General features: G+C 39.2%; 1 protein-coding gene across 1 annotated transcript in view; it reads left to right on the plus strand.

The window, feature by feature from the left end:
* Window positions 1–811: 811 nt before the first annotated feature.
* The window catches only part of med13a (mediator complex subunit 13a), a 95,578-nt gene continuing 73,963 nt past the window's right edge, over window positions 812–22,426 (plus strand). Inside the window, exons 1-2 of the mRNA XM_028031326.1 lie at window positions 812–1,468; window positions 19,083–19,317. Coding sequence (XP_027887127.1) covers window positions 1,403–1,468; window positions 19,083–19,317 — 301 coding nt within the window. The 5' untranslated portion in view covers window positions 812–1,402. The remainder of the gene's footprint in view (window positions 1,469–19,082; window positions 19,318–22,426) is intronic.

The raw sequence follows: 22,426 nt of genomic DNA on the forward strand, positions 1-22,426 counted from the left end.
CGTTAGCTGGAGATGGGCACCAGCAGCCCTCCCGACACCTCTAAGGGACAAGGGTGTTTGAAAATGGATGGATCGATGGATGTTATTAACTTAAACTACAAATGGTAATAACAGCAACCATACTGCTGTTATGACTAAAAAGAAAGTGTTACAATAACAGTAACAATAGTAATAACACTAATAATTATTATATTCATTAATTCAGTTTGATTTAAATTATGCTACTGAGTTGCAACTAATCTGAGATCTTATTTATTTTTAATAACTGTATGTTTATAATGTGATGTCTGCCATAATTTGTAATGACTGCAGGCTTTCATTTACCTTCTTCTGCTGGTACACCTGATTTTCTCCACTGCATGACACTGTATTTTCTTCTGTTTATCTGATACTACTACTACTACTACTACTACTACTAATAATAATAATAATAATAATAATAATAATAATAATGATAATAATATTTTATGACTAAACTGAAGGTTCCAACACAGAGAACAGAACAGACAAATGTGAAGAATATACGTATGTTGACAAGATGCAGTGCTTTATGAGGAAAATATGGAGGACGTTCTGGTAAGCTAAAGGGACAAAAGACATCTTAAATATAAGCCAGTAGCAGAGCGGGAGAAAATTCTTTACTTCTCTTTTATTCATTAAAAGCTTTATGTCAAAATTGTCCACTAAATGTTTCTAATGAAACTGTAAAACTAGCTTTTACTTTGGCGGAAACGTCGTTCAGTGTGCGAGGTGTCTCCGTGGACGCGCTGCTAGCTTGACGAAGCTCTGACCACGAATGAGCCAATAGGCTGTGGAAGGCAGAGTTGTCCCTGTGGCCGCCATTAAAGAAAGGAATCCATGAATTCAAATGGAAACCAACAGGAACCGAGGCTCTAATCATGATCAAAATCTTTGCTGAAACGTAGGCCGGTGCCAGATTTCGAGACGTTTCGCCAGGATGTATTTCATTTTTTGGATAAATTTAGCGATGGAGGAGTGAGACGAGGGGTTTTTATTTTATTTTATTTTTTTATTTTTTTTAAAGCGGAGACCGTTTTAGGGCTAAGGGGGAGGGGGAGAGTTGCTTCTTTGCTCTCCTTTTCTTTTTGTTTTATGAACATTTTTACGCTCTTTTGAACATGGTTTTACGGCGTACTTTTGGGATGTCGGCGTAGGGACGGCATTGTCTCTTTTATCCGCTTCTTTTTTTTTTTTTTTTTTATCTCTGGCGGAGGAAACTGCAGTCGGAAGGTTGTTTGTTGAATTAACTCCTCCAGCCAAATGTTACAGAAAAATATTTCTCGCTGATTAGGCTTGCACAGAAAACACACAGAGGCTAATTGTTTTTTAATTTCCCCTGGACGTGAAAACGATGGAGAGTTGGATCTCGCAGTGAAGAAGGATGAGTTCTTGTTTCGTACCGAACGGGGCCAGCTTGGAGGATTGCCATTCCAATCTATTCTGTCTGGTAAGAGATTTAAAACTAAAGGAAAGGAGCCATTTTTAACTAGCTGAAGGGGGCTATGCTAACGTTAGCCACAGAGGCATCAGTTGATAGTAGCTTAGCCAGGCTTAAGGCCCTGTCAAAGCTGACATTAGTAGACGACAGGGTTATTTTACTTTAAATGAAAATGATTTTTAACACTTTATCAGCTGGCTTCAATGACCTGTCAGTTGGCGTTAACTTTCTGTTCAAGGGTTACTGCTCGTAAACAAAACTCTCACCCTCCTTGAAAGCTAAAGCTTGTGTTACTACATCTCATTTAACATTTAGTTTTCCACAAGGGATGGAAAACGATGCCTTTTTTCACCTCCTTCCGTACTACTACAAACCTCTCAGTAATGATGTCGCTGCACTTTCTCCCGTTCGCCTCGGCGCCTTGTTTATTATTAACCTGCTACTATCTGGTTTTCCTCGCATTTCCACTATGTTTTATCAAGCGGGGAGCCGCAATCCAAACACTTGATGCACTTCGCTGAGCAGCTTTGAGTTGGAAACTGCCAGACCTTTGAACAGTCGCTGCTAGATAGGGTTACTGTTTATGTTTAATGCTGACACCTCCCGAATGAACTAGCGGGTGTCACTGCACAGCTTGTCCAGACAAGCCCGCCCCTCTTTAAAAGCCTTCTCTTCTTCTTCTTCTTTTGTTTTTTCCTCGAAAGTTTTTCACACTTTATGTTATTGTAAAAATAAGAACAAACAGACAAAAAAAAAACAAACATGTAACGTAGTTTTTCTTGCTTATGTGTTTTTTTTTTTTTTTATTTGGTTGTGCCTTAATCTGCTTGGACTTCATATTCTGGTATCAGCACCAACTAGGGCACGGGCTGATTATATAATGGTTGGCAATCAGAACCCCTGGCAGTACAAACAAACAAACCAAAAAAAAAAAAAGAGAAGAAGAAAGGTATCAGCATGCCTCTCTGTTGCAAAGAAACTTATCCCGCCTTTCATCTGGATGTTTCTTAATGTGATCGTGTTGCCAGTTGTGGCTGGTTAACATCACCCTATATAGCTGCGGTCGGAGATCTCCGATATGATTTAAGTCCCATTTGAGACAAACAGTGCCTGCCTGCTCCATATTCTTAGCCACAGCAGCAAACCTAGTGGGCCTGTTTACAGTCCATCCTCTGGCCAGATGATCAGGAAAACAGTGTGTGTGTGTGTGTGTGTGGGGGGGGGGGGGTTGTTGTTGCAGTTAATTAGCTTGTCAACAGGTTTAACTGTACGCTGGTTATGGTGCAGAAGTTTTAACAACCTTTAAAAAGGTTAAAGTTGGGAAAAAAATGGCTGACAGTTTCCACTGTTGTTACATTTTAAAGTGAAGATGCAACAGTCCATCTCCAACAGATGAGAGTCTGCATTATTACATGCAAAAAAAACTTAAGTTCTGCCATAATTTCTTTAGTCTATGTATGCATTTTTTTGAGATAATTGAAAATCAGATGATGATACGGAATGTTTCCTTCCAAAAATTGGGATAATCCTGTAATTCATGTTCTGTTGAATCAAAAACACCAAACCAGCTGCAGATTTAATTTTTAAATGTTTTATTTTTTTAAGAAAAGCAGGCCTGTGAGAAAATCCGATTCAACCACGGAAAAGCTGATCGCTACGCTTTTTAGTTTGAAGTTCTTTTGATGAAATGCCAGCTCAAAGTGTCAGGAGTTTGTGTAAAACAGAGTCATGAACACCTGCTGTGCCTTGCCGGTCAGCTGGCTTGCAGCAGATATGACCCGGAAATTGTTCAGGTCAGACACTGGGCTCAAAACAGGCGCTTCTTTCTTTTTTTTGTGTGTTAAAATCAAACCAGAACAAATGAAGGGTAATATATATTATTATAAATGTAACAACAAATGCTATTTTAGCAGCAGTATGAATAATTTTTGCTTTTTTTGTGTAAATGCTGCAACACCATCTCAATATTATGAGAAACTCGTACATTAATGGTAGCCGGTCAGTTTAATGTCCGCAACTTTAACATTTGATATACAATTTCATTGGAAAATAAAGTGACTAAATGCTGCAGGAGTGGAGGGGGAGAAAAGTAAGTTTTTTTTTCCTGTTGCAGTCCCTCTTGTGCTGTGCAGACTGCACAGATTACATATGCAGAGCTCTGCCAGCGAAACCAAAAGGGGGGGAAGACGCGAGCAGGGAAATGCCTCATTACTAATGCTGACATTAAACTAATTCAAAGTAACAACACGGCCGAAACGCCACCCTGCGTTTAGCCGCTTCCGAAGCCGTCCGCCCTCCTGAAGGTAACATTTTCCTGCAGAAAATTCCCACTCTCTCCCCGGCACTCCCGCTGGCTCTGGACCGCGCTGCGCCGAGCTCGTAATTATAACATTTACGACCTCACTTGAAGGCAGCGTTGGCTACGACGCCACGGACACGACGGAGGCTGGTCGCCCGGCTGGCTAACATTTTTTTTTTTTCCCCTCTTTCTCTTTCCCTGCATGCTGAGACTAAGCATAACACTACTGCTGTTATGACTCACTTGCTCAACAGAGTCCACTTTGTGGTTTTATGGCAAAAAGAATGTGAACACATTGTGGTAGTTTACCTGCCCCCCCCTCCCCGTTCTTCAGTGGATGGTGTGAAGCTGTTGGTGCAGTTATATTCTTATTATTGCAAGTAAGACCATGAGAACTAACTCCAGGTGTGTCCTCAGGTGCACCTGTGAGACCTTTAGCGGCTTTCTTCTACATTTAATTGATTGAAATCATCGAATACGGGAGGGAATTTGCATCACTTTCAAAAAGAAAAATGCCAAAGCACCTGCTAGTTTCAGGTTTGCTTCAAGACAGGCTTACTCGGGGTGGAAAGGTAAATAGGCAGGAAAAAGAAACTTGGTAGGAGAGGAGCATCTGTGACATGATTTGACCAGCCTCACCTGTTGTCTTGCATCTTGAAAAGGCAGCTGCTTGAACACAGTGTTCCCTATTCAGACCCAGAACCCGATGTTGCCAGAGGGGAAGGTAAGCTAGTTGGCAGAATACTAGAGGTCGCGACCCCGCCAAGTTATAAAGTGTGCGTCACCTCAGGAAAACTTCTCCCCTCTCTCTATCCAGCGGCTTCGGCCTGACAATCCCGGCTAATGCACCAGCGTGATTCCTGGCTCTGGCGTTATGAAATCTAAAACTCCCCGCGACTGGAGCTGGCCACGCCGCCCGGGACGCTTCTCCCGAGCAGTTGCTCCACATACCTGAGTATTTAGTAAGAAACGAGCAGGAAGGAACACCGTGTTGATTCACAGGGCTGAAAATGTCTGAGCACAGCCTGGGAACTCATGCGCACAGCCTGGGAAGCAGGGCTGTTGGAAGGAAATACTCAGGAATCTTTGGCACTCCATATATATATATATATATATATATATATATATATATATATATATATATATATATATATATATTTTTTTTTTTTTTTACACACAGTCTGTAACTAATTTATTTAGAAAGTACAAACAGCGCAACTGCAGACGGCAAAGCTATCTTTGGGTGCAGAGTTTTGGCATGCTGTCTATTTTTTTGTTTGTTTTTTTTCCCGTTTTGATCTCAAGGGGATTTAAGGACACTTTGATCTAGAATTTGTGATTTTTTTTGTGTGTGTGCATAAAATTGGAAGAAACTCACCTGTAACAGATAAAAGCAACAGGTTGACTTAAATAGAGATGCACCAAGCAGACTACAGTTTGTAAACCTTTGACCTATTGGTGGGGGAGATGGACTTTAAAATTTTCATCATGATATTTCGTGGTACTATTGTGATGACAATAAAAATTAAAAGAACAATTTATCACTTCTTTTTTAGGTAACCTTATGTAAGAATGTGACTTCACGACACAGATATCAACTCCACAAAATGATGCTCTTGAAAAAAATTGTAACGCGCCTCTTTTGGACAGCAGTCATGTAAATAAGTGTTCACAATAATTGCATTCATTAATTGGAATGTATTGTGACGATGATAAATCACAATTTGTATAAGAAATTTATCACAATAAATGATAAACGATACGATAAATGTCCTCCCTTACTTTGACCTACTGGGAACAATTTTAACCAATTCTAGTTTCTCTTTAAAAATATAAAATACAGCATTATGAAGCAGGTTTTCTAGCCTCCCTTACTGAGTAACCATATTCATGTTTGGAAAAGAGACGTCACACGTCTCTGTGAGCATAGAGTACTGTAAGACAAGATTTTGTCACTTTTTAAAGCACAGACATCGAAGTTTGTATTTTTAAATTAGCTTTTGCTTGCTCTCCTAACAAACAATAATAAATAATAATGTTTGCATACATTCTAGAGAATTTGGGTCCCAGTCTAGTCTTGTCTGAACCGGTATCCATCTGGCCAACAGTTCAAATCTCAGCATAATTCATGACAAAATGGGTCACAGATCCAAGCGTTTTTTACGTTGTTTATGCGGTACTTTTCAGATCCAACATTTGAAATCAGAGTTTATCCTGATAGAAAGACAGTTTGTTGAGGTTTATTATGTAATTACTGACCTTGTAGATATAAATAGGATTTAACATATGTGGTCAAATCGCAGGGGTAACAGCAATATTGGTATCGGCACATATATCAATCAGCTTTATCAATCAATCAATCAGCTTTATTGTCAATTCCTCTTACATGTCCAGACATACAACGAAATTGAAATGACGTTTCTCACTATCCCACAGTGATACAAGACAGGGCGTTACTAACATTGAGTAACAATAAAATATATCTCAAATATCTTGTTCGGATCAGAAAATTCCTGGATCTGAGCATCTCTGCTGTCATGAATTGCAGATGATGTTATTAGAATTATATCGCTCTTGGTGGCAGCATGTTGGTTCTTTCTGTTTAGAATTTTTTTTTTTTTGGTTGAGGCATTACACGTTGCGACAATTATTCCCTCTGATGTTGGATCCTGTGCAGCTGGAAGGATTTTTGCTCTTCTTTTTTTTGTGGCAACAAAGTATTTTTTTTTTTACAACTGGGATCAGCTAATTAGCATCTCAGAAATTCAAATAATACCTGAACTATGACCCCCAAATCCAAGAGGAGTTGAAAAGGAGATGGAGGAAGTTCAAATAATATCTTCCATCTGTCACAATGGACAAGGATCAAATCCCCGACTCCGTCATGTCTCTACTCAGCTTTCTAACCACACGCTCTGACAGAGATCCAGAGGAGTGACAAAAGCAAATGAGGCGGATTAGCAGTGCTTTCTAACAACCGATGGCGTCATCCACTACACATGCTACTGTGGAATATCGTCTCCACTGTCTGGAAATTGGGCTGTCATAACGCTGTCATACAGCAACAGTCTTCAGTCAGAGGCTTCTTCAGATTCGTTGCAAGACTGACTACTAGCAAAAATCCTTCCTGTCCACAGCATCATATTCCAGAATGACTCTGAAGGTTCAATGGTGATATGAGCTGCAACTTTTAATTTCCCTTAAGGATAAATGAAGTGTTTTTAAATTGAATTTGAATGGACTTCTCCGTCTTGCTGCTTTTTGATGTATTTAAAGTGCTTCCCCTGATATCCAAAACCTCAACAACACAGGACGTAGCTCACGTCGACTCTTCTTCACTCAGTAATAACGTTTAGTTTTATTGTTGGACAACCTTGTTTTTCCTTATGGTAGTTTCACTGGACAATGAAACCTTTCGACTGGTCAGGTCGGTTCGGATTAACAGCTGATTTCTTCATTTTACATTTCTAGTCGTGGTACGTCTTTCCTTAGATATCTACAGGCTTTTGGTGCTCTTGTTCAGCCAACCTTTTTATGAAGCACTCGATGCCACACAAACCCCTGACGGAATTATCGCTGTGTACACTTCGTGGTGGGAGACTGTGAAGACAAACTTTCAGTCTTTCCACAGTAACATGTGGTAACATTTTACCTGGCTTCATGCTTAAATAGCTTAGTCTTGGAAGAGGAGAACAAATTTCATTAAAAATGACTTTGGAAGAGATTTGCTAATTCTTACAGCAGGTACAGACACTTCTACTTCAACAGTCTCCCTGTACGTCCAGTCAGATGAGAGTCAAACCGAATGGAGCCGCTACACTGTAAAAACACAAAAGCTTTCCAAGAATTTGTTTTGGTCTAGATTCCAGTGCAAACTAGTACAATTGAGAAATGAGATAAAAACTTAGCTTACAAGCAACTTTTCAGCAAGAAAATTCCTTAACATTGATAAAAAACAATATTAGGGAACTTTTGACTTTAAACAAGCTCCCATATCTTGTACCAGTAAGTTGCTTGTACCAGTAAGCTAGTTTAGTTTCACTTCAAGTGTACCAAGATTTGTCACTAGAAACAAACGTAGAAAATATGTGGTAATTTTTTTTTTTTTCTTTTTGTTGTGTAGCCAGCATTGTTTACCAAATGTTGGACATTTCTGTTAAGATCCTGAACATCTACTTCATCACAACATCCTCACAGATTTAATAGATCCTGTGAGGAGGAAAAACCCGCGTGCTGAGCTTGCAGGCTTTTTAAAGATTGGTAATCAGCGATTGGACAGAAAACTGCAATTGGTGCACCTCCAATTAAAAGCCTAAATTTGAAAAGCGACGTTTAAAGTTTAAACCAAAAATTTTAAAGTAAAAAATTTTTTTTTTCATATTTGTCTGAATCAGACCAAGCTTCTCTTGTTTTAGGTCAGTTAGAATTACCTAAATTATAATTTTTTTTGCTAAATGCTGGAACACTTGGTAAGAACATTTTTCAGAGATTTTTTTTGTGTAACTTTTTTGAACCAGTCAGGTGTATAGGGTGTGTATGCGTGTGTGTGTAAGAGAGAGAGAGAGAGACCTTTAAAAACATAAAATCTTGCTATCTTGTACTTCACTTGTCCCTCCTGTAGAATGTAGAATCACGTGACGTTATTCATAACAGTAATAAATGATATCATACAATGGCGAGTTGAAATTATCTTCTGTATTAATTTTATCTCCAACGTGTAGAGCTGGAAACGTGATTTTTGTTTATTTTTTTGTTACAAAGTAGGAACAACTTGTTGCGCGTTCAGGTGACTTCATTCAAGAACAGCCGCAGGACAGATGCGCTAGTCCTGGTAACACCAGAAACGGTCACACACACCACAAATAAAATAATAATAATTAAAAAAAAGTCATGGCCAGAGCTGTAATGTAAGACGAGGAGAGCGGCCTGCTGCTCCTGTAAGTTAACAGCCGAGCAGCAGCAGCTGTGGCTGCAGCACTAATCAGTATTTTAGCTACGACAGCAGCTAAATCCCTGCAATGAACTGGGTCAAACTCAGGTTACCACTGTGTTTGATCAGTTTTTTTTGTTTGTTTGTTTGTTTGTGTTTTCTCTCTGCTTGACTCATGCGTTTTGTCGCACTGTAAAAACTGGGGATAATTACAGGCAGCTTGTTGGTGTCTGACAGGAGCAGCACAGCACATTAAACTGCTTAACATTTTTGTTATTGTTTTGATTTATATTGAAGTGCCTTGCCACTAGCTTAAAGAGTTTAAATTAGATGTGCCATTAAAAATGGTATACTTCAGAAAGTAGATTTTTAACATGTAGATTTTTAGATAAAAGGAAAAAAATATGTACAGTTGCATACTTTTATACAGAAAGGAAGGTCAACAAAGCAAAAAATCCAGCGGAGGTGGTGAGCAACGGCAGCAGACAGCTAGACAGCAACAGGTGGCTGCAAACCGGAGGAACGTCAACACTGAGTTTAAATGTCAGTGTTGACAGAGCTTAGTACAGTGTAGCCATTTTTTTTTGAACGTCTTTATCTAAACTGTAAATGTTCAGATGTTTGTACTGATCTAGGTGCAGCTTTTGCAGAAAATACATTTGAAGTTGAACTTAAATAAAACAAAAACAAATCTCTCCCTCTCTCTCTCTGTAAGTTCTGTAAGTGGATACCAGTTGTTTTCATGTCAATAAACTGAGAGGAGAGAAACTCCGACCGCATAATGCGGAGAGATGGGCTGATTACTGGCCAGGAGGAGGTATGCTAAGGTTTGGGGGAAGAAAAAAAAAGTTGCCGTTCCCAAACCGCAAAAACGTTGTTTTAAAATGTTGAAGTCATTTTTAATGGTGTGCAGAGAGAGTTTTCTTCTGCTGTTTGGAGCAAAGAGAGATGGAGGGCTGATTCTATCCACACCTGTTGCTGCACACTGCGGTTCAGCTGGCTGAAAGGAGCTTTTCCCTAGATTGCAAGACAAATTTGGCCGAGAACAACAAAAAATGTAGAATATTCTGTTGAAATATTCCAAATTTAAACATGTTTCCCCCTTTATTTTCTTTTTAAGTATATCAGAATTCATATGATAAATAACTTATTATACATAGCATTATCAAAACTAGTAATTTCTGCGTTATGTTATTTTAATGACAGAGGGAATAATTGCTGCATTTCTGTTTCCAAAAACAACAAACGTGCATATTGTTACTGTTAAAACACTGAGTTTTATTGTGCTTTGGGAACTTCCTAGTGCTCCATATTTAGTATTATACATTATACCTCTTAAAAGTTAGGGTTTAAAAGTTAAGTATCTTCAAAGACTCGCTCTGGGCAGGAACAATTTCCAGTAGCAGTCAGTCTCACAACGAATCTCAAGGGGCCTCTGACTGAAGACTGTTGCTGTATAACAGTCTGATGACTTTCCTGGAAGACACCATCAGTTGTTAACTTTTACTGCTCCTCATTATACCGTTTATTGTATCGCTTATCGTTTCTCGTGATACGTTTCTTATCATGGTAAGAAGCTATTGTTGGCATTGTACGTTTTACAAGTTTATCCCATTTTTGTTCAATGAAAGCATCAATGAATTACAAAACATGATTTAATCCAGTTACAATTTACAGTTAAGTGATATAAATCACGCTTCTTTGTGTGACTGGTGTCCTAAAGAGACGTATGACAAATAGGAATGTTTTTCAAGCATTTGTGTTTGTGGGGCTATTATTGCTGTGACACAAAGTGGCAGCCATATAGTTACCCTAAAAATTAAGCAACAGGGTGCTGTGGTGGCGCAGGGGCAAAGCACAACCCGCGTATTAAGGCTTTAGTCCTCGTGGTGGTGGTCGCAGGTTCGATTCCCGGCCTGGCTACATTTGCCGCTTGTCTTCCCTCTCTCTCATTACCCTCTTTCCTGTCGAACTACTTTCAAATAAAGGCCACTACAGCCAACAAAACCTTAAAAAAAAATGTAAGCAACAAAAAGTCCTGATCGCCACATATCATTATCACAATAGCACCACAAAATATTGCGATAAATCTTTAACTTCATATCCCCCTAATAGTTAGAAAGCCATACATTTATAGGTATAGTTTAAAGAAGTGGAAGCATTTGCATTAAAGTGACCAGTTGCTCTAGTAGCCTACAGCCAGTTGCGTTGCACTAAATGTTTTTCATCTGATCTGCCTCTGATCTATAGTGTGTAAAGATTTACCAAATAAAATCTGACATCGAGTTCAAAGTAAATTATGGAATAAATTCCCTACTCAGCTGTACTTTTCTTTAAATAAAACATGCAGATTTCAATAAATCCACTCTCTTTTTTCCCCCTTTTTTTAATTTTTTTATTCTAAGCCAATAACTTCCCTTTAGACATTATAGACCCCCTTTTAACATTTTTCTGCAGTTTAATTGCTGTTCTCAAATAGTTCAGATTGAGTTTGCAGTGGATATGCACTTGAACATTTTTACACGCAAGAACTCACTATAGGACATAGTGTTTGTCTGGTGGGGCCTTTAATCTTCTATATAAATACGAGAAGAGCTTTTTTTTATTATCCTTTAATGTCAAGCAATTACCCTCTATCTGTATCCACTTTTGTTCACTGCAATTTAGATCTGACCTGTAAGAGCAACAGGAAAGCGGTATCTTTCTGGCAATTTCTCTACGTCAGTAACTTCGGCTGTTTAATACGCTTAATCATCGCCGTATGAGAACAATTTATGGCCCATACATAATTGTATGGAAACAGAAATAGAGGGACTTTGTGTATAATGAATTCTAGCTCTTATAAGAGCGAAAATGGCTGCAGTAGTGAAACCGCAAACCGAAACTCCTATTTAAATGTTAGTTTTTGTTTTATTTTTTCAGGGCTTCTGCAACTGTTAGATTCCTGCATCCCCCCACCCCCACCTGAGCAGCACATACAAGTGTAAAAACCAATTTTTGCGGGAGGAAGAACAAAAAGCCCACCATAAGATAAAACACACACACAGAGGAGGTCTGGACGTGGTGGTGAAGACGACACGGGGTGCTCACCTTCTAATTGCCGGTCTCCACCGCTTGCGATCTGGTTTCACAGTTAACCGTTGTTTCCACCCTCCCTTTCCATTGTGAGCACAGATGTTTCCGAGCGCGGCGCAGGTGTAAAGTGGTGCTTCTCGCACTCCAGCAGGAAAGAGCGGGGCCCAACCGCTCACTGCACCGCTGCCATCGCACTCAGGCCGCGCTTCGACTGTTTGAACCCCCTGAGTAGGCAGCATTTTTAGAATTCCTCAGGAAGTCTGGTCGCTCATCAGAGATCACGTTTTGATGCATGCAGTGTAATTATGGTGTGTTCATATATGAAACAAGAATATATTGCAACCTGACTTAGATTTTTAATTTTTTGTTTCTGTGTTGCTGGTGTTGGGTACAAAGCAAACATTTGCTTTGTTTTGTTTGATGCATAAAGTAGAGCAGCTGAATCAAAGTTCTAACATCTTTCTGGTGAAGATTGATGTGTACGACAGCGACGTGTGGAAGGTGGTTGACAGAACGCTGTTGTGATGTGTTTAGAGGTTTTCCTTTTTGTGATCAATGTTTAGTTAGTGTTTGGTAGAAAGAAGCGAAAAAACAATTAGAGATGCGTCGATCAGAATTTTCTGGTCACCAGTTTTTGTAAACTACTGACTTGTCATTAAGTGTTTTTGTCAATTCTTTTGACAAGATTCAGAAACTGCATTCCAAATCCTTTTTGTGCTGGCCTCCGTGTAATGAGAGGTTGTTCTCTTTTTCTTTTTAATCTTAGCAATAGTCACGGGAGATGAGGAGCGTTAATACACATTTTTACTAATGTTTTATAATGGCCAAAGGATGGCAGTGGTTTACGTTTTAAACTAGTTTTAGTATCTTATGTGAGTGGTTAATACTGCAAGAACAGCAAAAGTAGCATTCTCTTTGGGGATTCCCTTGAGCCTTTCCGCTTCTGATCCACAAAATAATGCTGAAAAACATCAAGTAGTGTTTTTATCAAATTAGTGGTGGGACTCGATGACATGTTTTTTCAACAGAGTTAATTGTAGGGTCTGTAATTAATCGAAAACTATATACTGACAAAATTTGAATTTCAAAAAATGTTGCTGCCATATTATTGAAAAAACAGACAGATGAGCTCAACAACAATGATTTTTTTTTTGTTTGTTTTTAATCTATATTTAGGTTATTTTACCATCAGATTAGAACAAAGTAAGATTATAACCATTCAGCTTTCAAGTGTTTCAGCAACCTCTGATCGTTCATGGAACTAATTTGAAGGAATCTTTCTTTAGAAATGCGGACTGACGTTGGCATCGGGGACGTCTGTGTTGCTGCACCGTGTTTAACATTGAGATTCTATTTTACGCTTGAATAGCTTTGCTGATAGGTCAATTCCTTTTAGCAGAACTTCAGCATGCAGTAGTCTTTTCAGTGTTCAATCAGATCATTTAAAAAAAAAATTTTTTTAAAATTTTTTTAGCAAACATTAACCTCCAGTGGGACAAGGCTTCAGTGTCCATCGCTGTTCATGTATGTCGCTTGTTCATCAGACTTACAGATGTACCAGAGACATACAAATACAAAGGTTACGCCTCAGGACTTTTGCATGAAAAAAACAAAACAAGACAAAAAAAAACCCCAACAAACAAAAGTGATTAATTGTGTTAAAATCAATGTAATTAATCTAGTGGCATAAAAATGGTTTATTATTGGTAAATTTTCTCAAGGATTGGGCATTTGTAATGTTTTTGCTATTGTGAATATTTTTACATGAAAAGAATTTAGATTTACTCGCATAATGACGAATTCCAGTTAATGATATTTGAAAACTCCATAAAACTAGATTGTATTGAATTTTTTATTTTTGCAATTTTCTCCCCTGTTGGTTCCATGGGAGCAGCAACAAATACCTGCAAATTGAAAAACATGATTAAATTCAGTTACAGTTAGTAGCTTAGTGATAAAAATCACACTTCTCTACGTAAGTGCAGCTGGTATTTTAAGAGCAGTCTTTGTCTTTCTGGGGCTTTCATTTCTGTGTCATGCAGTGAATCATACTGTTACTTAAAAAAGACGGCAAAGACACTTTTTCTTATTGTTGCTTTTGTCAGTTTCACAATAAATTCCACAAAATATTGGGATATTTTAAGTCTTTATCGCCTCTTCCTACCAGCAGTTGTCAATTTGCAACACCAGCGGGGGGGAGCAACTTTCCTAGGGAATATAGATTCTTAGTTTAACAGGGGTACAACCAAATCCTGCCATCATTCCAAATGCAGCGTGTTTGAAAATTGAAAATAGTAAAATAAAGCCTTTTCTGCCCTCTGTTCAGCTTTCCTGTTATTTGCAGAAAGTAGGGGTTGGCGATATGGACTTAAAATTTTATCACAACATTTCGTGCTACAATTGTGGTAATGAATAAAGTGACATTAAGAGCTGGTTATTACTTATTTTTTAGGTAACTTTAAGTGTCTCTCACTGCAATCATATATCCACAAACACTGCTCTTGAAAAACCATTAAAATGCGTTTCTTTAGGACACCTGCCATATGCGTGGGATTTTGTATCACTAAACTAGACACAGTAACTGCCAAATTGTATGTTCAAGTTTATTGATGCTGCCAATGAAAAAAAACTGGAGAAAATAGTAAAGCTAACAATCCCAATAATATGGACAGCTTTTTTAAAAAACATCTTTAAATAGAATTTATATTTTATCACAATAAAATAAACAGCCTGAACATACATATGCTGACATGTCGGAGGAAATATGTTTGCCTTTCAAATTTGTCTCTTCCGACTTTCTTCTTAATTATGAAACTGATATTGAAAACTGCAAATTTTGGGTTCTTCAGTTGATAACAGTTCCCACACCCAAGAGTGTTCTCTGTGCGACACTGCATGGTGTGTTTAATGATCAAGAAAAGAGTCGATTTTTGAGTTTTCGCCTCTTAAGACGCCGATCAAGCCGAAACCATCTGATTGCTTTGTGCTTCTCTATTTAAAATGTTATTTTTTTTTTCTTCAGCTCACATCTTTTAACTTAGAGTAAATCCTTCAGCTTTCTGTTACCAGAGATAAGACATTTTTTTATTTATTTTTTAAGGTTTCTTAATTCAAAACGCCTTAATTATGGTGATTGGGGAGACCATAATCTCCCCAATCACTAGGCTTTAAAATAGACCAGGAAGTTTGTTGTTATCACTATCAACTTGTTTCTCAGGGCCACCTTGGGTCCAGCTTGATGACAAACAGCGTACACCTCCACCACAAATTTCCCAGCTTATCCCTACTCAGGCGAAAGACCACTGCTTCGCCACAACCACGAGTAATCACTTTTCCACGCTCGATGCGTCTGAACTTGAGTTAAGGTATCCCCCTGCATTGTAATGGATTAATTGGTTGAATATACGGCGGGAAGGCTCTCTCAGTCTGCCCGAACGAAGCAGGACTAAACAGCAGGGTAATGAACAGACCGTGTTGTTGCGGATTAGTTGAAATGCCTACAAGGATAAATCGAGGCCCACGAACGCCGGCAGGGAACGCATGTGAGTGCCTATAAGGCATCGCATTTGTGTTCTAAGGTAGCGGGCATGTGTTACGTGTGTTTAGGTAAACATGGGTTGATAAGCAGGAGCCCGAGCCAGCAGCGGGGCGCAATGTTCCTGTTTTAACACTTAATAACCCTGCTGGTGATTTAGTGCCTGCGAGGATTTCTCCTCTGGGTTCTCTGCATAAAAGCAGACTCCACCACAGCCAGCAATCGGCAATAATATGGATTAAAAGCAGCGAAACTATACGAAGCAGAACTACTTCATCATGATGTGTTTTGAACATTCTGTTCCTTGTATTCCTAAACTCCTAAACAGTCCTGAACAAAATCTTCCAAATGCATTGCCTTCGTGAATTCCTTGAAACTCCTGAACTTTCGTCACAATATAGCAGGGCAGGATTTACAAGGATTTGGGCCCCTGAGCTGGAGACTTCAGGGTCCCTATCCACTAATGAAAACTTATTTTATCAATGCAAATAATAGGTAGTCCTGTACATCAGCAGGATGGTTAATACGTCCCCTAGCTTATGTTGTTCCCAAAGAAATCTACTGTAACGCTATAGTTTTCAAACCCTTGAATATTATGTTCATAAAAAATCTAATACAATACAACTCACATGATTTGGGCCTATGAATTTCATACAAAGAACAATGTTTGTTTTTAAATTAATTTAAAAAAAAGTTAGAACATTAATATCTGTGGGCCGCCCCAAAACTTGAGGCCCTGGGAGACTGCCTCTGTAAGCCCTTTCTAAAGTCTGGCCTTGCATTATAGAAGTAAAAAAAAAATTATAAAAAAGTTTTTTCTTTATTTGCTTTTATTTACTTAGCCAACATAAGTCCTTTATATATACCTATTTTAAAACTTTTTCATATATAAGGCGCACTGCATTATAAGGCGCATAGAATAGATGCTACAGTAGAGGCTGGGGTTACGTTATGCATCCATTAGATGGAACTGCGATAAAGGGAATGTCGACAAAACAGTCAGATAGGTCAGTTAAACTTTATTAATAGATTACAAACCAGCATTCTGAAAACTCCTTTCATTCCCAAAATGAATAAACAGCTGTTGCTTCCTCCACTTCCGCACCATTGATTGTTCATGTTAAATTCTCTCGCTGCTGCTCTATGGGCTCTTTGCACCTCAGCTTAATGATGAACATCGAGCCGAAGCCCCGACAATAAGCTGGAGAAAGGTTTTAACATGTTCGCCTTGTTATACACAGATACGAAGGTGAGTTTTACTTTCTTTAAACGTTGTGGCTAACATTAGCTTTAGCTTATGCCGGACATTTTTCTTGTAAAAATGTGCTATCTAAGTATCTAAACATTTTTCATCATTCATTAACGGACAATGTTTTTACCTTATGTTCAAGTATATTACATGCGTTTATTGTCGTTAGTGTCAAGAGACCAAGTAACGGGGATTTTACGGTTCAGGCTTTTTGCTTCTGAAGCACAACGAGCCCATAGCTTAACATTAGCTCTGGTGTCGGAGTTCTAGTTCAGCTGACGGTTCAGGCTCAAAGTTGTTGCTTTTAGAAAAATATGGCCGTGTTCCTTAAGGTTTCCGTGTTATTTCGCTTTATTAGTTTTGCATGCTTCTTGTGAAGCAGGACGGTGTTTACAGCGGTTTGTACAGGCGGATCAGTAGCTCGGCTGTCTGGCTCTGGTCTGCTCTCTCGTTCCGTAAACTCTCTTTCAGGCTGAATACAGAAGTGATTCCATGGAAATAACACAGGAGGCTCTTTTACCTTCTTCTTTAGACTGAAGAAGTTGATCCGGAGTGACGTGAAGGCTGCAAACTTTGCTGTGCTGCGTCAGCTTTAACTGGTAGTGACGAATATTTACAAGCCATTGTCTTCTTAATTCAGGATCGTTTGGAAATCCATGAAAACTTAAAAGCCCATTATATTAGGAAGACAGCAATGTTCATAGTATTGTTTTATTTGCGTCTGAAATAAGACTTTGTCTTTTCTAGCTGTCATGGTAACTCAAAGCAAAAAAAGAGAGCCGCATTTGCACATGCGGTTGTGACGTCAGCGCGGCAGGTGCAAAGAGCCCATTCCCATATTCTACTGTGTGACTGATCGCCTTGAGCTTAAACTCTGCGTTGTAAGCATGTCTCTTAATAGGAGCCATTTTGGGGTCTTTACACAAAACCCAGCTTGCACCGCTGGCTGCATCGGCGGCTGCTTTCCCCCATTTCTTCTTCTACGGGGAAAATGAAGTTGGCGTCTGCTTTCCCGTTTCTTCTTCTACGGGGAAATGAAGTTGGCGTCTGCTTTCCTCCGTTTCTTCCTCTACGGGGAAAATAAAGTCGGCGTCTGCTTTCCCGTTTCTTCTTCTACGGGGAAATGAAGTTGGCGTCTGCTTTCCTCCGTTTCTTCCTCTAGGGCAGTGGTTCTCAAATGGGGGTACGTGTACCCCTGGGGGTACGTGGAGGTACTGCAGGGGGTACGTGAAGCTTTTCAAAATATCTTTAAAAAATCAGTAGGCTCCTCATAATAAGTCTTGGGAAAAATTATTTTGTAAAAAGTTCGATAAAATATAAATGTGTGTTCATGCACTGAATTTTATATTCAGTATTTAGTTTCAATATCCTTTAAAATAAAACGGTTTGACTGGTTTTATACCTTCCTGGTGGTCACCGTCTTCTGTTTTTCTTTTTTGTTTAACCATGCAATGTTTGCAATATGGATGTATTTGTCAGGTTCACTGATATAAGTTGTTTGGCTTTAATAAATCAGACAGTGATTTTACAGCACTGTACCTCTTTTTAATTCCAAAAATGTTTTGCCCGTGTCAGGGGGTACTTGACTAAAAATATATTTTTAAGGGGGTACATCACTGAAAAAAGTTTGAGAACCACTGCTCTAGGGGAAAATAAAGTCGGCGTCTGCTTATCGTAGTTGCGAGAGCTGTTGTGGCTCAATATTGGTCCATATATAAGGCGCACCGGATTATAAGGCGCACTGTCGGCTTTTGAGAAAATTGAAGGTTTTTAGGTGCGCCTTATAGTGCGGAAAATACGGTAGTTCTTATTTTTACTTTGGATAATTAAATATCTGAAAAGTTTGCCATTCCTTTTCCTTCAGTCCCATTTACTCTGATGCTACTAAATTAAAGACCGCATCCACTTACCTTAAGAATGTATCTAATTAGTAAAGAGTCATTTAACTAGGAATGCACGATAAATCGACATCAGACGGTTTTTAATCCGATAATTAACTGGCCTGTTTTATTCACAAAAACGTCCTAATCTGTTTCATTCATGCTTTTGGTTGTGTGTGGTGTTTATTTCTAATAGATCCACTCTTTTTGGTTGTTGTGTTTTATTTATTTTGGATATATAAAAAAAAGAAAAGTCTTCCAGTTCCAGCAATAAATGTTCATGTTTATTATGCCACTTTCAGCATATTACTTGGAAATTGTTGTGAAAATGACGATATAATCGTTCATCGCAATAATTACTGAGTCCATGTATCTTCCAGCCAAAATTTGTTACCGTGACATATAACAATAACAAATTTTCTAACAAATGTTGCAAGGCCCTTTAAGAACCATTTCCTTTAGTTTTTCCCTCTTTTTTTCACAGCAATAATCACATTTACTCATAGGAATTGCTCCCCCATCAAAGAGAAACAATATTATTTTTTTGTAAAAACTGCTCAGTACACTTCATTTCTCGCCTCTCCCCCAAAAGGTGCTGAATTGTACACCAGCGAATCCTCCCCTCACTGTCCTCCCTCTCTCCCCTCGGTTGCAGGCTGACTTGACGGGGATCAAATGGAAGAAGTTCGTGTGGCAGGGTCCCACCTCTGCCCCCATCCTCTTCCCGGTGACGGAGGAGGACCCCATCCTGTGCAGTTTCAGCCGCTGCCTTAAGGCCGACGTGTTGAGCGTGTGGCGGCGCAGCCAGCGACAGGGCTGGAGGGAGCTGTGGCTCTTCTGGTGGGGGGACGACCCCAACTTCGCCGATCTGATTCACCACGAGCTCGCAGGTAAGAGGAGACCGGTCCCCTTCGCTTTTATAGAGGCTTACAGAGCGATGCTCAAGGTGGCTGCAGTTTCTCAATAATGGAGGTTGATGAAATCGGGTAGTTTAGGGGGGAAGAAGAAAAAAAAGGAAATAATTTACTCCGCTGCTGCAAGAACAAGGAAAGAAAAAAGTATGACAAGAAAATTCACTTTCTTACCTGTGAACCGTTCGTAGATTCAGCCAAGGTTATACGCCTGCAAATGAATGATGGCTGTAAAAGATAAAAAGAGAAAGTTTGGTGCTCAGAGCTTTTATAAAGGAAACACTTGAACATGATGGCAAGATTTGTTATCGATTGCGCCATAAAAAAGAATAAAATGATTCGAGAGGGTGATTGTCAGGTCAGACGCCCTGTAAGTAAGAGCAATAAGGAAGTGTTGTTATCCGTGTAATCTAATACCGCCTTTACCCAATCAGCTGACTGATAATCCAGCTGACCCGGCTGCCGGTGCCAACATCTGCAGGGCCTTTCGGGTTCCTCGCAGACACCGGGCGACATGCCGTGCCGTTTCGCCCGCATGCTCGCGACAAATCTTCCGGACAAATCAGCACTCTGCATTCTAGCTTGGCGCAATGGCAGCAGAAGTAGAGCCAGGCGCTGCAGCTCTTCAGAAGAGGAATAGGTGGGCAATCATTACTTGAGGGAGAAGTACAGTTCAGCACAGGCAGCCATGCAGAAACGAGGCCGACGCATCCACTCTCTGCTCTCTGCTTTCTCCTTTTTTTTCCTTCTAAGAGCAGCATGAGATGTGGAAGATTGGTGGTGGTGTTTGGGGGGGGGGAAAGCTGTCTTCATGCACATTTTCTGCCATGTAGATGAAAGTTTGCTTCCTGAGCCACACACAGCTTGTCTGCGGTCCCTTTTCTACTCCCCCCCCTTCATTATGAGACTTTGTGCCTGAAGTGGACTCTCGGATTGGGAGCTGAAGGCTACGATGGGCGACTCATTCAAGCCTAACCGGTGCTGGTAATAACCTAAAGCGGTTGGCTCGGGCCCCTCTGATGGAGTGGGCTTCATTTCAAGCAGGAGGATGTGTTATGGAGCATCTTAATTTGTAGGTTGCTGGAGATGCTGCTGTGCTTTCCACAAGCGCTGGAAAGGAGAAATGTATCTCGAGTGTTCTGTTGATAGAAAATAGATAATTGACCGCTGGTCTGACTTTCAACGCAGTGTTTTCTTTGAGCAACATCTGGAATGCTTTGCATTGGGAGCCCTGTGTGTTTTTTACCATGTCTTAATACATGTCTCAATATTTTAGATTAAGTCGATCCAATATGGATGGTGTACTACTTTCTTTCCTCGTGACTATAGATCAAATCTTTAGGATCTTTATTAAATCTTTTTTTCTCTGTGACGATGAACAATCTAACTTTAGATTAGATCCAAACGTTTTGTCAAATGGGCCAAAATAGACATTTTAAAGTGACTTGTGGGCCAAAAGATTGACAGAAAAAGAAACAAAATAGACTCCTTTTTCAAACATACTTGACAATAAACTAAGTTGCATTGTTTTTTTAATATGAGTAAACCACTCCTATTTTTTAAAAATATGTTTATATTGGCAAGTGATGTGTAAATTGTTGTTGATTCAAAACTTTAAAAAGGTTTTGCAGGTTTGCATCTAAAAAAGAGGGCCCAATTTGTGAATCTCTAAAGCTCTCCACTGAAAATAATATTTTGTTTTGTCAATTTTGAGCAGTAAAAACAAGAATTAGGCTACTTTTGTATTAAATTGTATAGCCAAGTTTAATAAATTCATTAAAAGCAGATTTAGATGCGTCAAAGTGTGCTGGATATATGGAGTCCTCACAAGAGAATACAAAAAGCCTGAGTATTGAATACTGTGTGCAGTAGCCAACATTTCTGAAGTAAAATGTTAATTTCTGTAATAATTTTGCCCTGGTTAAAAATAAAAAGTTTCAGTCTGCATCAAACACATGTGCTATGGGAGGCAGTAAGCATTATGTTGAATTGGAGTCGTGGGCCGCACAAAATCGATCCATGAGCCGCAAATAGCCCCCGGACCGCACTTTAGACACCCCTGCTTTAGATAAATAATCAAATACTTGCGGGCGTTAAAGTGCCTAGTATCTGGAAAGACTACAGATATTAAGTTGTCTGTCCAGATACGAGGGGGGAAAATATGAGCTTTGTTATTTTCTCCTTAATAACTGAGCTACATTGAAAAAGTTGCGTCTGACTTCATCTGCTGTTTTAATTAAAGAAACCAGCTTTGTTTGGTTTCTTAATGACTTCACCAGAACATTTAGATGCCTTCCTAAAACATTTTCTGCTACATTAAACAACAAGTATCACCAAATATATCAGTGGTATAGAGAGAGAGTGACGGTGCAGTACTTAACTGCATGTAATCAGCTTATATTTATTGCTGTCCAAGTGGTTTTATTGTGACGGTGATGCTGCGTACAGATATTTTTATATATTTAGCAGCCTTACTTAGCATTACCGGGTTTAAAATTAAATTAACATCAGATTTGTGCTCACTAACTAGCTAACAAGCAGAAGCTGGTGAATGTGAAACGAGCACAATGTGTCTTATAACTGGACAAGAAAGACTTGTTATAATACACGTTTTTGTTCTCATTAATGGAATGACTCCATTAATGAGACCTTATCTGATTACCTGCCCAGCAGCTAATGCTAGCAATGTTAGCTACTAGTAGATGTTGCAAATACTCACTTTAATTCCTACAAAATCCATTGAAGACTGGCAGCAGTTTTGTTCAGTTCAATAGACGAGGGTAAGTATCTTGGATTTCTTGTTATTTGTTAGCTTGTTAAATAATTATTAATGTATTTATTACCACCTTAAGTTCATGAGCCTTAAGGAGCTTTACTGCCATCATCTGCCATTATTTATTGATATTGGGGCCAGATGGGGTGGCACAGAGCAGTCAGTGTTACACCGCTCTGCAGTTGGACAAGTTTTAACAAATATTCTAGAATACCAATATTGAACCTTTACAGTTTCTTGCATTTTGTATTAGAGATTAGAAGGAGTTTATGGACGGATTGTCCCAAAATGCTTTGCCTGAAGAGATCCAGGTTG

This window comes from Xiphophorus couchianus, chromosome 11 (assembly GCF_001444195.1).
Source record: "Xiphophorus couchianus chromosome 11, X_couchianus-1.0, whole genome shotgun sequence".
NCBI lineage: Eukaryota > Metazoa > Chordata > Actinopteri > Cyprinodontiformes > Poeciliidae > Xiphophorus > Xiphophorus couchianus.